The sequence below is a fragment of the Chiloscyllium punctatum genome, chromosome 7, assembly GCF_047496795.1.
Source record: "Chiloscyllium punctatum isolate Juve2018m chromosome 7, sChiPun1.3, whole genome shotgun sequence".
Lineage (NCBI taxonomy): Eukaryota > Metazoa > Chordata > Chondrichthyes > Orectolobiformes > Hemiscylliidae > Chiloscyllium > Chiloscyllium punctatum.
In genome coordinates, this window is record NC_092745.1 from 58,500,166 (window position 1) to 58,516,552 (window position 16,387).

Below are 16,387 nucleotides of genomic sequence, written 5' to 3' on the forward strand. Positions count from 1 at the left end.
TAACAGGTCCAGGCAGTGGACTACAGGGTTACTAGACCTGACTCTGTATGTGCATGTGTGTCTGTGTGTGTGCGCGTGCTGCGAGACTCTTCCATTGTTATGTCTCCACCATGATGACCTGGAGAGGAATTACACAGTGACTTCTGGAGTGCTCCTGGCCTGTCGTGACAGGTGGGCACTGAAAATTCTGGAGTACGTTATCTCTACCTAAAGTCAGTGGAGTAGTGGACAGTGTGCAGGGGGACTTGGATAAACTGCAGAATTGGGCTGAGAGGTGGCAAATGGAGTTCAGTGCACCTAAATGAGATGATTCACTTTGGGAAGAATAATAGGAAGGCAGTATACTGGGTCAATGGAAAGATTCTTGGTAGTGTGGATGTGCAGAGGGATCTTTGAGTCCATGTACATAGATCCCTAAAAGTTGCCACCCAGATGGATAGTGCTGTTGAGAAGGATTATGGTGTGTTAGGTTTTATTGGTAGAGGGATTGAGTTCCGGAGCCATAAGGTTATGCTGCAACTATATAAAATGCTCATGGGGCCTCACTTGGGATATTGTGTACAGTTCTGGTCGCCCCATTACAGGAGGGATCTGGAAGCATTGGAAAAGGGGAAGAGAAGATTTAGGAGGATGTTGACTGGTTTGGAGGGAAGGTCTTATGAGGAAAGGCTGAGGGACTTAGGCCTGTTCACATTGGAGAGAAGAAGGCTAAGAGGGGATTTGATAGAGACATACAAGATGATCAGAGGATTAGATAGGGTAGACAGTGAGAGTCTTTTTCCTAGGATGATGACATCAGCTCATACGAGGTGGCATAGCTACAAATTGAGGGGTGATAGATTTAAGACAGATGTCAGAGGCAGGTTCTTTACGCAGAGAGAGGTAAGGGAGTGGAATGCCCTGCCTGATAATGTAGTCAACTCAGCCACATTAGGGACATTTAAACAATCCTTGGATAAGCACATGGATGATAATGGGATAGTATTGGGGGATGGGCTTAGATTAGTTCACTGGCCAGCGCAACATCAAAGGCCGAAGGGCCTGTTCTGCGCTGTATTGTTCAATGTTCTACCTCTATATCCTGCACCCATCCCACACATGCATTCAAAATGTTAGTTTAATTTAATCTACAAAGTTTACTTTAAATGTTTTAATTTTTATTACAATACCTATTTAAGCTCTGTCACTTGTTTATTGAGTTTAATCTGGCTTTATTATTTTATTGAATATAAAGCAACATTTATTGGTACAAGTACAGAATCAGAAAATATGTAATCTGTCTGTTTTACACTGAAGAAAGCTATTTCAAGTAAACACTGACTCTGATTTTTACTTCCTTCACTAACTGGCTGTTGGGAATTTTGTTGTGGTTCTGTTCGCCGAGCTGGGAATTTGTGTTGCAGATGTTTCGTCCCCTGTCAAGGTGACATCCTCAGTGCTTGGGAGCCTCCTGTGAAGCGCTTCTGTGATGTTTCCTGCGGCATTTATAGTAGTTTGTACCTGCCGCTTCCGATTGTCAGTTCCAGCTGTCCGTTGCAGTGGTCGGTATATTGGGTCCAGGTCGATGTGCTTATTGATTGAATCTGTGGATGAATGCCATGCCTCTAGGAATTCCCTGGCTGTTCCCTGTTTGGCTTGTCCTATAATAGTAGTGTTGTCCCAGTCGAACTCATGTTGCTTGTCATCCGCGTGTGTGGCTACTAAGGATAGCTGGTCGTGTCGTTTCGTGGCTAGTTGGTGTTCATGGATGTGCATCGTTAGCTGTCTTCCTGTTTGTCCTATGTAGTGTTTTGTGCAGTCCTTGCATGGGATTTTGTACACTACATTGGTTTTGCTCATGCTGGGTATCAGGTCCTACGTCCTGGTGAGTTGTTGTCTGAGAGTGGCTGTTGGTTTGTGTGCTGTTATGAGTCCTAGTGGTCGCAGTAGTCTGGCTGTCAGTTCAGAAATGTTTTTGATGTATGGTAGTGTGGTTAGTCCTTTGGGTTGTGGCATGTCCTCATTCCATTGTCTTTCCCTTAGGCATCTGTTGATGAAATTGTGGGGGTATGCGTTTTTGGCGAATACATTATATAGGTGTTCTTCTTCCTCTTTTTGCAGTTCTGGTGTACTACAGTGTGTTGTGGCCCTTTTGAACAGTGTCTTGATGCAACTTCTTTTGTGTGTGTTGGGGTGGTTGCTTTCATAGTATAGGACTTGGTCTGTATGTGTGGCTTTCCTGTATACCTTTGTGGTGAATTCTCCGTTCGGTGTTCTCTGTACCATCACGTCTAGGAATGGGAGTTGGTTGTCTTTTTCTTCCTCTAGTGAAGCAGATTCCTGTGAGTGTGGCGTTGATGATCCGGTGTGTATTCTCTATTTCTGTGTTTTTAATTATTACAAAGGTGTCATCTACATATCTGATCCAGAGTTTGGGTTGAATTTGCCACAGGAAAGCGACACACAGACCAAATCTGTGGGGATACCCCCACAATTTCATCAACAGATGCCTAAGGGAAAGACAACGGAACGAGGACTTGCCACGACCCAAAGGACTAGCCACGTTACCATACATCAAGAGCATTTCCGAACTGACAGCCAGACTACTGCGACCACTAGGACTCATAACAGCACACAAACCAACAGCCACTCTCAGACAACAACTCACCAGGACGAAGGACCCGATACCCAGCATGAGCAAAACCAATGTAGTGTACAAAATCCCATGCAAGGACTGCACAAAACACTACATAGGACAAATAGGAAGACCGCTAACAATCCGCATCCATGAACACCAACTAGCCACGAAACCACATGACCACCTATCCTTAGTAGCCACACGTGCAGATGACAAGCAACATGAATTCGACTGGGACAACACTACTATTATAGGACAAGCCAAACAGAGAACAGCCAGGGAATTCCTAGAGGCATGGCACTCATCCACAGATTCAATCAATAAGCCCATCAACCTGGACCCAATATACCAGCCACTGCAGTGGACAACTGGAACTGACAACCGGAAGCGGCAGATTCAAACCACTACAAATGCCGGAGGAAAGATCACAGAAGCGCTTCACAGGAGGCTCCCAAGCACTGAGGATGTCACCTAGACAGGGGACGAAACGTCTGCAACACAAATTCCCAGCTCGGCAAACAGAACCACAACAACGATCACCCGAGCTACAAATCTTCTCCCAAATTTTGTTGGGATTTTTTTTAACAATCAGCCTATTTAGAGGTGTGTACAGTTCTGGTCGCCACATTACCAAAAGGATGTGGACGGTTTGGAGAGGGTGCAGAGAAGGTTTATGAGGATGTTGCCTGGTATGGAAGGTGCTAGCTATGAAGAAAGGTTGAATAGGTTAGGTTTTTTTCATTAGAAAAAGGGACATTGAGAGGGGACCTGATTGAGGTTTATAAAATCATGAAGGGTATAGACAGGGTGGATAGAGACAAGCTTTTTCCCAGGGTGAAGGGTTCAATAACAAGAGGTCACGCTTTCAAGGTGAGAGGTGGAAAGTTTAAGGGGGATACACGCGGCAAGTACTTCACACAGAGGGTGGTGGGTGTTTGGAACGCGTTGCCAGTAGAGATGGTAGAGGCAGGCACGGTAGATTCATTTAAGATGTGTCTGAATAAATGCATGAGTAGGTGGGAAGTAGAGGGATATAGATGCTTAGGAATTGACCGACTGGTTTAGACAGTACGTTTGGATCAGCTCAGGCTTGAAGGGCCTGATCCTGGGCTGTAAGTTTTCTTTGTTCTTTGTATATTATTATATACTTCCAGAGCATATGGGACTTGAACCTGGGCACCTGTGTCAGAGGTAGGGACAATACCACTGCACCACAACAGCCCCTAAACTAACAGGGTTGTAACACTGGGCAATTGAAGGCAGAGCCACCAACAAAGTTGCAGTTAAAATTAGGGATGTGTAAGAGGTCAGAATTGGAGAAGTGTAATATTTCTCGACTGGAGAAGATTACAGAAACGGAGCAGTCATGTCATGGCAGAAGTTGTGAATTTTCAAATTTAAGTGTTACTTAGACTCCAATGTAGGTTTGTGAGCATAGGAGAGAGTGGTGATTGGATATTTTGATTATATTTGGGCTTCTGGATTGTATAAGATGAAAGACCAACCAGAATAATCAAGTTTGGAAGTAACAAAAATGTGGTTGAGGATTTCAGCAAGAGGTAAGCAGGAGTGAAGCAAAGGGAGATCACAGAGGCAAGTGATCTAACTGATGGCATGGACATCTGGTCAGAAAGGTAATCTTGGAGCTAAATATATACTAATGATGCAAGCAGTTTGTTTTTGAGTCTCAGACAATTGTTGTCAAGGAAAGAGAAGACCACTCAGAATCTTGAATTCTCAGAAGGGCATTTTTGTCCTATAGTATGTAATACCTGACAAACTAGACACCTTCCATTAATTGGTATTCCCTGGTAAAGTCTACTAAATGATTCCTTCATAGCGAAGATAATCACTAAGTTTAATACCAAATTTTCACTAAGCAAATACATCTGAGAAAAATTGGTAGTTTATTACAGTGACAGTAGAGGAAAATTTCAACTCAATTGAGGATTGTTAATATAACAATGAATCAAGATAATTCCTATTAGAGTCCAAGATTACCAAACAGCTCATTTGCAATTAAACAAATAGTCTAGTCTTTATAAACATGTTTCTAATTTTCTTACAGTAAATATACATAGGCAATGTGCATTATATTTAAACATATTCCTTTCCTTAGAGATTAGAACACAGCTGGAGCCACATGACTTTTTAAAACTGTAAGCCACAGCTTTCTTTCTACTGAATTTGATGGATCTGGAGGAAAGGATGGAATACTCTCTCTTGCTGAGAGAAAATGGTTCTGTCTTTGAATCATCAAAATCCAGTTTCCAGTGGGCATGGGTCAATGCTGCATAAAACTGATGTAAAATTTAACCGAAATATCATAATTTTATTGTGAAAGGCTGCAAAGAGAAAACAGGCAGAATACTGAAGTTATAGCTGATATAGTGGCAGGCTTTCTTTTCATATCAATTTTATACTCTGAAGCCAATTGTGTCTTTACTGCCCATGCATTTATCTGCTGAACTATCATAATAAATGATCTTACTGACCGGTTAATACCATAAAATCTTTCTGAGAGATAGAAATCAGGCTATTGAACATTGTTTCACTGTCAGTGAGTAGTACAAATCATACCATGTGTACTGGTTTACTTATCTTCAGATTTGAACAAGGCTGATCACAGCCTGCAGAGCATAAGGTTTCTGTTAGCAGTTTAATTCTTAAGTATTTTATCTATAATGTTGGAATGAGTGGTTTTACCTTGACTATCTGTTTTATGTGAAGTTTTATTTCAAACTTGTCTTTCAATCTTTTGTCATACAGCACAATCTCTTTACTTTCTCCCATCTGTTCTGACATTTCCATGATTCCCTTCTGTTTTCTCCTCAGGTAAGGCTGAAGCAGAGCTTAAAAACTTCAGTCCTCATTACCAGCGGCAATACATTGTGGCTGCCTTCAACCATATCAGATGTGAGGTACAGCAAGACCAAGAAGCACAACCCCAGTTGCTACAGCATAAGGTACATTATGAAATGTGTGGTATAGTCAGGTTGTTAATTCTGTGATCCCATGGCCAGTAGTGAATCACGCCATGGGCTGTATGGGTCAGAGAATATAGGTGGCAAAGATCCATGTTTGCAGCTCAAGATCACCCAAGATCTGCAATAAACAAAACCTCCTGCTTGACGTACTTTCTGTCATGTATTCTTGTTATTGTTGGACTAACACCATGAGCTACATAAAGCAGGAGCGTTATTGGAACACATCATACTGCTCTGGTTTCTATCTTGCACAAGGCTATATGAAAGATCAGATAATGTGATGCTGCACCACCTCATGTTGCGATGTACAAATTAGAATTAACTCATTAACTATCTAATATAATAAAATGTGCCCATGGGATAGGAGATGGCTTTTGTACATGAATTGTCTCACTGTATTGGTCCCTTTTGGATGAAGTACATAAGAGCATAAGAAATAGGAGCAGGAGTAGGCAATATAGCCTCTCGAACTTGCAAATGATACACTCGTGACTGATTTCATCTTGGCCTCAAGTCCATTTTTCCTGCCTACTCTCCATAACATTTCAACTCATTACCAATTAAACATCTGTCTGTCTCCTTCTCCTTAAACTTACTCAATGACCCAGCATCCATCACACTCTGGGATAGTGACTTCCACAGATTCACAACTTTTTGGGGGAAGTAATTTCTCCTCCATTCTATTTTAAATGTGCCACTCTTTATCCTAAAACTGACTTCTCTTTCTAGATTGCCCCACGAGGAAACATCCTTTCTGCATTCATCTTATCAATCTCCTTTAGCATCTTATGTAACTCAAGTAGATCTCCTCTCATTTTTCTAAACTCCAGTGAGTATAGGCCTAAACTACTCAATTTCTCTTCATGAGGCATATCCATATCTTTTGGAATCAAACTAGTGAACCCCCTCTGAACTGCTTCCAATACAACTTGATGCCTCCTCAAGTAAGGAAACCAAAATTGTATGCAGTATTCCAGGTGTAGTCTCACTAATGTCTTGTACAGTTCAACCAACACATCCCAATTTTTATACTCTTTCCTCAGCAGTAAATGTCAAAATTCCATTTGCCTTCCTTTATTACCTGATGTACCTGCATATTAGTTTTCTGTGATGTATGAGTAAGGGCATCCAGATCCCTCTGCGCTCAAGCATTCTTCAGTTTCTTTCCATTTTGATAATAAGCTATCTCTCTGTTCCTCCGAACAAAATAGATAATCTCACACTTATCCATGTTGAACTTCATCTGGCTCATTCACCTAACCTATTCATATCTGTTTGTAAATTTCTTATCTCTTCATGGCAACTTACTAATTGTAGCATAATTTCCAAATTTGGCTGTTGCACCTCTATGCTGAAAATGTGTTGCTGGAAAAGCGCAGCAGGTCTGGCAGCATCCAAGGAGCGGGAGAACTGATGTTTCGGGCATGAGACCTTCTTCAGGCTCATGCCTGAAACGTCGATTCTCCTGTTCCTTGGATGCTGCATGACCTGCTGCGCTTTTCCAGCAACACATATTCAGCTCTGATCTCCAGCATCTGCCATCCTCACTTTCTCCTGTTGCACCTCTATCCCTACCTCCAATTCATTAATGTAGATTGTAAATAATCCCAACTAATTGCTACAGCATCCCATTAATTATATCTAGCCAACCAGAAAAGAATTCATTTATCCCAACTCTCTGCTTTCTGTTGGTTAGCCAATTCCCCTATCCAAGCTAATAAATTGCCCATAACCCCAAATGATCTTACTTTATGTATAATCCTTTTGTATGTCTCTTTATTAAATGCCCCTGGAAGTCCACATATATAACATCGACAGGATCCCCATCATCCACATTGTTTGAACCTCTTCTAAGTATTCTGGCAAATTAGTCAAATATGATTTACTCTTCATAAAACTATGTTGACTCTGATGCATTATATTTTGACTTTCCAAATGTCCTGTTACTACTACCTTAACAATGGATTCTAACAATTTCTCAATGAAACATGTTGGGCTAACTGGTCTGTTGTTTCTTGCTTTCTGCCTCCCTCCCTTTTTGAATAACTGTTATATTAGCATTTTTCCATTCTACTGGAACCTTTCCCACGTATAGGGAATTTTGGAATATTGTAGCTAAAGTAGGCCTATGGATGTCCATAGCAAGGTTGGTTTTGGCTCCAGATTGACTCTCCTGATTGAAGATCTAGCAAAGTGCATGCCTTCCAATGTCCAATAGACAACTGCTAGAATGATATTTGTCCTTTGTCTCTGACTTTGTCCATTCTTCAGCTTAGAAACATAGTACTTAAGTGCAGAAGTAAGCCATTTCATCTTTCAAATCTGCTGTGCCATTCAATAAGGTCGTGGTTGTGGTCTCAACCTCACTTTCCTATCTGTCTCCTGTTGCCATCAACTCCCTTATCTATCAAAGATCTATCTTACTCAGACTTAAACTCAGTGACCCAGCCTCCACTGCTTTGGAGAAAGAGAATTCCACATTATCAACCCTGTGACAAAATAACTCTCTTCATCTACATCATCTACACCTTGAAAGTGAGACCATTATTCTTAAACTGTCCACTAGTTTTAATTTCTTAGACAAGGGGAGACATCCTCTCAGAATCCATCCTGTGAAGACTACTCAAGACTTTATTTGTTTCAGTAATAACACCTTCCATTTTTGTAAACTCCTATGGGTGGAGCCCCAAACTATTTAAACTTTCTTTATAATTTAAGCCCTTCACTGAGGAATGTGTCAAGTGAATGTTTTCTGCTCTGCCTCTGTTTTCAAATATTTGGTCACAGTACTCCAGATGTGGTCATTCCAAGGGCTTGTACAGCTGCTATAAAAAATTCTTTAGTATTCCATTCCTATTGCAATGAACAACAACATCCATTTGAATCTTTAGTCAATTGCTTTACCTGCAAACCAGCTTTTTTATGATCCTTGTACCAGAGCACCCAGATCCCTCTGCACCTCAAGTTCTGCAATCCCTCTCCATTTAAAGTCTATACTACTATTCTGTTCTTCTTGCCAAAGTGAACAAGTATACATTTTACCACAATATAAAATATCTGCCAATTTTTTTGTCCCACTCACTTAACAGTGCAATTGTTGTCATATGTTGAGTCTCAGACTCTTGAAATAGCTACTCTCTTGTGATTTTATGAGTAAATCTTCCACCGTACTGAGGTGCCCTCTTTGTTCATAGTACTGAGAATGGGATTATATGCATATATACTGGCCATCCTTTTTATACAGTGGTCTCTGACCTGAATACATTCTTCATTATATTTCTGTGCATCTCTGGTATTGTTCAGTTGCTGAATTCTTTTTTCGTAGAGTTATGGTTGTTATTGCTGGAAAGGTTTATACCTGTTCAACATAGACTACATCTCTGGGCCTTGACACTGCCATACAGGACAAAGCATTGTTGTATTCTGGTACTTCCCTGGAACATTCTGTCTTTGTCAAACCTCATCATTCTCAGTTTGAATCATTGTATTTATGGAGACATTTTTGCTTCCTGCTTATAATTTAGAAGTGCCCCTTATTCGAGCCTGTGGTTTGTCTTTGACTTGATATGAAGATCAAACACAAAATTTGCTAACTTCTTGCAAGCAGTTGGCTGCTTTTTCTATCACTACATATCTCTGTTCGATCTCTGCCAGTGAATGGATTGCATAATACATTGGTCTACATGTGCCACAGTCTGTACCTGAAAGCCTACAGCTGCCATTCATGAAGAGGATTCATCTGCAGCAACAATAGTCTGTAGCTCAAGTCATAGTAATCGAAAGTATCATATGAATATTAACATGTCTTTAATTTTCTCAACATACCTTTTGTGTGCTTTCTCTCAGTACCATGCATCCCATACTCATGGTGTCCCATATTCATGAACATCTGGAGCTCATTCACATTCTGTGGATCTAGAAACTTCTTGATCGCTCTTGTTTTCTGTGGATCAAATCTGAGACCAATGCATCTACAATGTGCTCAAGGAACTTGGTTGTCAGCTGTGAGGATTCATGTTGTGTAAGTCCTGCTTCCATAGGTATTGCAACTGAGCTCACAACCCAGTGTCATGTCTGTCTGGGTGAATCCATGGATCAGGACATCATCTACATAAGATACAACTCCATCCATCCTTCTAGGACACCTTTCTCTGGAAGATTTCCAGCACTGATGTGATGGAAAAGATAGTTTGTTGAAGCAAAACCTCCAGAACAATATAATAAAGGTTCTGAGAAACTTAGACTCTACACAAGGGGTATTTGCTGAAACCAATATTTGTACCAAACTTCATGAAGATTAAACTCACAACTAATTTGCTTAAGATCTCATTCACAGATGATGTAGGATGAACTTTGCGCTCAACTGTATTGTTCGGCTGTGTAAAATCTACACAAATTCAAAGATCCGTTGGGTTTTGGCACTGGGACCAATCCCAAGCACCAGCTTGTTAATTCTGTCAGAAGTGAATTAACTATAAGACGTAGGATTGGAAGTAAGGCCATTCAGCCCATCGAGTCCACTCCACCATTCAATCATGGCTGATGGACATTTCAACTCCACTTACCCGCACTTTCCCCGTAGATCAAGAATTTATCAATCTTTGAGTTAAAGACATTTGATGTCCCAGCCTCCACTGCACTCCATGGCAATGAATTTCACAGGCCCACCACACTCTGGCTGAAAGAATGTCTCTTCATTTCCATTCTAAATTGACCCTTTTGAATTCTAAGGCTGTGCCCACAGGTCCTAGTCTCCCTACCTAACAGAAACATATTCTCAGTGTCCACCCTTTCTAAGACATGCATTATCTTGTAAGTTTCTATTAGGTCTCCCCTCAACCTTCTAAACACTAATGAATACAATGCCAGGATCCTCAGCCAATCATCATATGTTAGGCCTACCATTCCAGGGATCATCCGTGTGAATCTCTGCTGGAACCGCTCCAGTGCCAGTATGTCCTTCCTGAGGTGTGGGGCCCAAAATTGGACACAGTATTCTAACTGGGGCCTAACTAGAGCTTTATAAAGTTTCAGATGCACATCACTGCTTTTATATTCCAACCCTCTAGAGATAAATACAATATTACATTTGCTTTCTTAACCACTGACTCAGCCTGCAAGTCCACCTTTAAAGAATTCTGGATTAGCTCTTCCAGATCCCTTTGTACTTTGGCTTTATGAATTTTCTCACCATTTAGAAAGTAATCCATGCTTGTATTCTTTTTTTCCAAAATGCAAGACCTCGCATTTGCTCACATTGAATTTCATCAGCCATTTCCTGGACCACTCTCCTAAACTGTCTAAATCTTTCTGCAGCCCACCCCCCAGTATTACCTGCCTGTCTGCCTAACTTCATATTATCAATGAACTTCACCAGAATGCCCCCAGTCCCTTCATCCAGATCATTAATATATAAAGTGAAGCTGCGGCCCCAGCACTAAACCCTGCAAGACACCACTTGGCACCAGCGGCCATTCCAAAAAAGAACCTTTTTGTCCCAACTCTCTGCCTTCTGTCAGACAACCAATCCTCAATCCATGCCCATAGCTCACATCAAACACCATGGGCCCTCACCTTACTCAGCAGCCTCCCGTGAGACACCTTATTATCTCGACTTCCAAAAGTTTTGATAACATCCATTGGGTTGTCCTGGTCTAACCTACTTGTTACCTCTTCAAATAATTCTAACAAGTTTGTCAGGCATGACCTCCCCTTACTAAATCCATGCTGACTCATTCTAATCCGACCCTGCACTTCCAAGAATTTAGAAATCTCATCCTTAATGATGGATTCTAGAATTTTACCTACAACCGAGGTTAGGCTAATCAGCCTATAATTTTCCATCTTTTATCTTGATCCTTTCTTGAACAAGGGGGTTACAACAGCGATTTTCCTATCATCTGGGACTTTCCCTGACTCCAGTGATTTTTGAAAGAGTCGCAACCAACACCTCTGCTATTTCCTCAACCACCTCCCTCAGAACTCTAGGATGTAGCCCATTGGGGCCAGGAGATTTATCAATTTTTAGACCTTCTATCTTTTCTATCACTTCCTCTTTTGTATTGGCTACCATACTCAACTCTGCTCTCAACTCTCCTTAATTGTTGGGATATTATTCATGTCGTCCACTGTGAAGACTGACACAAAGTACTTATTAAGTTCTTCAGCTATTTCCTTATCTCCCATCACCAACTTTCCTGCATCAATTTGGAGCAGCCCACTTTCTATGTTTGCCTCTCGTTTGTTTCTTATGTATTGAAAGAAACTTTCACCATCATTTCTAATATTACTGGCCAGCTTACCTTCATATTTGATCCTCTCCTTCATTGTTTCTCTCTTTGTTATCCTCTGTTTATTTTTGTAGCCTTCCCAATCTGCTGATTTCCCAGTGCTCTTGGCCACTTTATAGGCTCCCTCTTTTTCTTTGAAACATTTCCTGATTTCCTTTGTCAGCCATGGCTGTGTAATCTCCCCCAACCCCTTCCCCCACCAATTAGCTTTCTTTTCTTTGGGATGAACCTCTGCACTGTGCCCTCAATTACAACCAGAAACTCCTGCCATTGTTGCTGTACTGTCTTCCCCACTAGGCTCTGCTTCCAGTCGATTTTCATTAGTTTCTCTCTCGTGCCTCTGTAATTACCTTTATTTAACCGTAACACCATTATGTCAGATTTTGACTTCTCTCTTTCAAACTGCAGACTGAACTCTGCCATATTATGATTGCTGTCTCCTAAGTGTTCCCTTACTTTGAGATCTTTTATAAATTCTGGCTCATTACAAGTCCAGAATAGCCTGCTCTCTTGCGGGCTACATCACAAGCTGCTCCAAAAAGTCATCCTGTAAGCATTCCGTGAATTCCCTTTCTTTGGATCCACTGGCAACATTTTTCACCCAATCCATTTGCATATTGAAGTCCCCATGATCACCGTAACCTTGCCTTTCTGACATACCCTCTCTATTTCCTGGTACATCTTGTGCCCCTCGTCCTGACCACTGCTGGGGGGGTCTGTACATAATTCCCATTATGTTTTATCCCCCTGCCCACCTCCTTGTGTTTTCGACAAGTTGTAAATCCTTGGATGTTTAACTGCCAGTCCTGAACCCTCTGCAACCAGATCTGTGATGTCTACCATATCATAATCATTCAATCATTTGTGCCATTAATTCATCTATTTTGTTACGAATTCTACAAGCATTCAGGTAAAGCACCTTAATGCTAATTTTCTTATCCTCCTGATTTCCAACATCTCTAGTAATATGTCCTAAGTTATCGTTCCTTTTTTTTGCTTCATTCCTAGTCTGCCTTGAACTTAAACCATCCACACATGCTAACCTGCTGTTTATCTTTCTACTTGACTCATACTCCCTGTTGCTTTCCCTTTCCCTTCCCCCCCCCCCCCCCACAAAACTCACCAGTTTAAAGTCCTTGTGACCACCCCTTGCAAAATGGAAGAGGGTAAGTTTCTGTGAACAGACATATTAGCTTCACTTCGGGACGTGGAATAATGTGGTTCTAGCAAGAAGCTGAGGGAATTCAATTCTGACGGTTTTAGACCGATCTTTTCAGCTTTCAAATTCCTCTATTCTGCAAATCAGAAGAAGCCTTCCTGCTCGCAAATGAGCAAGTCTAAATGCTTCGGTGTTTTCTGTGATTTCTTTATCATGATATTAGACAATTGTCTCCGTTCTGCTATGGCCTTGAGTTCTATCCCTCTTGGACCATACGTTTTTGTATGCTGCCTGAAGAGAGCTTCTATCCAGCTGTGGTTCAATATCAAAAAGAACCAAGACCTCTGCACCTGTATCAAATTTAAAGTCCTGATTTTTTTCTGCAAGGATATAGATTCCCTAGTAGCCTCTGATTATTGGATCTATCCAAGGAAAAGTACCTTCATATCAAACATATCATTGATTTTGGATCCAACCACCTTTCAAAAGCTTACCTTTGTGAATATTCTATACAGGGCTGTTAGGGCACAACCCAATAGTGCGCCATCTTTGCACTAAAAGGGATTCAGCCTTTTTGGCAGGGCAGTTTCCACATCTATGTTTTTTCTTTCCCACACCAATTACAGTTAGCTTTAGCTGTTGATAGACACTCTCCTCTTTTTATGACAGCTCTGCTGTGTCGGCAATTTTTGAGATTGGACTCTAGCTGTCACCTTCTGATCAAAAGAATGGAAACAGGACAAACAGGGTTCTTCAAGAGATAGGAACGAAGAATTGATGAGAAATGGCTTGCTTATGGTATTAGTATCTGGGAAAATTTGAGCAGAGTGAAACAATCGCTGATGGGCACAAGAACTTGCAATCTAGTGTGAAAAGAGAAAGAAACCCTTGGCTAGAAGTGACTTTGGAATTGTTCATTTAATGCACATTTTTACTAGTAGCATGGCTTGTACTGAAAGCATTTGTAACATATAGTTTGGTTTAATGTTGAGCTAAATCATTTTAGTTTGTTAGTTGCAGTAAAAGTCCTAAAGTGAAATCTCTTTACCAGTTTGTTTCCTTTGATAGTTTGGGATTTTTGTTTGTTATTGGTTTCTACAGGGATTGTAACAGTATTGCAGTTAGTTGATCCCACAGTTTACAATAGGGTAGGTGGTACAATCTGAAGGCTAGTGTAAATTCTATTCTGCTATATTTTCAATAGCACAACAATACCATCAGAATATCAAGTTCCTATGTTCCCTGGTGGGTCTTGTTCATTTACAGTGAACAGTTTGAAGTAAGCTGTCTGATGGTTACCGTTTATAATTCTGACTGTTCGCAAATTAAGACAAGGAGCTAAAACTCCACAAGGGGACAACAATGGCAAGTTGGAGTTTGTGGAGGCAAACAAGAGTTAGGAAATCCAGGACCTTTTATAGCAAAGGGGCATGGAGTGAAGTTTACTATTATCATTGTAGGAATGGGTCATAGCTAAAGCTGCTTTTGACTTGTTTTATATTTAAGACAGTAGAAATGTAACATTTGAGAATCTGTATTAGATCTCCTGCTATAGGCCCTTGTGTTCACCATCTGTTTTTAACAGTTGTCAATGTTATTCACAACAGTGGATCTCTTTCCATATGAATTGCTGATATCATCTAATGATGCTGTCTGTTCTCTGGATTGTATGTCAGTTATGAATTGAAACTTCACCAGCTTAATTTTGACAAAGATGAAGTATTCTGTTTGTTTTTGGCAGCATCAAACTGACCCTGACATCATCTCCATCAAGCATCCTAACTGTTTGTTTTATCAGCAACTTCCACATACTGTTGATTGATTTATTCTGCTTTTGAGCCTTCCACTCTCTCTCTCCTCGTTATTGCACCTATGATTATTGACTGCTTGTATCTATCTCAGCCCCTCTTGTTGTAATTTTCACACACCTTCATCACCTTGAACACTGATTTTCCAAATACTATCCTCATTTATTTAACCAAACCCAATCCTGGCAAATTTTAGCTAATCCTGAGTGTGAACCTGAACACTTCCCCTTGGAGCAGCGGCCACTGTTGGTATTATTGCAATCAGGCCTATTAAAAAGGATCATACCTGAAGCCCCCAGATGAGGGTAGTGCATTTGGATCATTGGAGCTAGTCACGGAGGCATGGGGAAACAGATCACATTGAAGGGCAGGGGTGTGATTTCAAGAGAGAGCTTCCTGTTCAACCAGCAAGATTCTCAGCTGGGCAGAAAATGCCCAAGAGGCAGAGAATTCCCACAAAGCCACAGGCATACCTGCTAGGGAAGATTTGGGAAGACAATGATGTATGCACACAACACACTTCCACAATTGTACTTCCCAGCCTGCCTTCTGTGGGAGGATTAAATTCACATCAGTGAAACAGTTTTCTGTTGCTTTGTTCTAGTTATCAAAAATAATAGAACAATTTGTTCTAACATGTTACATTTGTCAATGTGAATGCTTGGGTTGAAGGAAGAGAAATTTACACTGCACACAAATGTTACATTTTGGTACAAAGCATGCTCGTTGACTTGTTCTATCTATTTGACAATGTGTTTGTTTGCAGCATTCCTGCTTTTGATTCAGAAGGTTGTAGATTTATGTCCGAACAGACACAAGAGTTTGTGCAATACTTGTTACTTTGATTTCCTGGTTCTCTATAATATTCTGTCAAAGAATAACAAAGTAATATATAAGACTTTGGTATATAATCGCTACAATTTGATTACTCTGAAGAGAACTACCTTGCTTTCAGTTAACAATATCCAAATAACATGCATATCAATGTGTTCAAGCCCCAATCTTCAGACCTGACATACCCTGCACTGACATTTCAGTGTGTTATTCTGACAGTGCTGAACTACACAAGATGTCATCTTTAAGCCCATGTTTTAATTTCCCAATGAACATAAAAGATACATGATATTATAGAAAGAATAGTTGGTGAATTATCCCAGTTTTCTGGTGACCATTTATTCTTCAAGCAATTTTTTAAAGACAGAGTAACTGATTATTTATCCCTTTTCTATTCGCTAGTCCTTGCTGTAGGTAGTTCTACATTACAATTACGACTGCACTGAAAATAATTGATTGGCTATGAACGTTTCCATTTACAAAATTAAGTTGTTCTTTTTTACCTGATTGGAATCAGTCTAAGTTTCTGCTGGCGAAAAAAGTAGTGATCAAGCTGATTCCTCTTTGAAGTTGGAAATGCACGTGAGCAATTGGATGATTTAATAAGTTGAGGCTATGTTTAAAAACATTTCTCCCCGTTAAGCATAGGCTGGGCAAATGGCATGAGTGAAAATCCACTAAACTTTCAGATT

The 16,387-nt window shown here is 40.6% G+C and overlaps 1 protein-coding gene across 2 annotated transcripts in view; it reads left to right on the forward strand.

The window, feature by feature from the left end:
- The window catches only part of LOC140479680 (protein Niban 1-like), a 145,149-nt gene that overhangs the window by 46,459 nt on the left and 82,303 nt on the right, over window positions 1-16,387 (forward strand). For both annotated transcript variants that reach the window (XM_072573665.1, XM_072573666.1), the window contains exon 2: window positions 5,453-5,583. In XM_072573665.1, coding sequence (XP_072429766.1) covers window positions 5,453-5,583 — 131 coding nt within the window. The remainder of the gene's footprint in view (window positions 1-5,452; window positions 5,584-16,387) is intronic.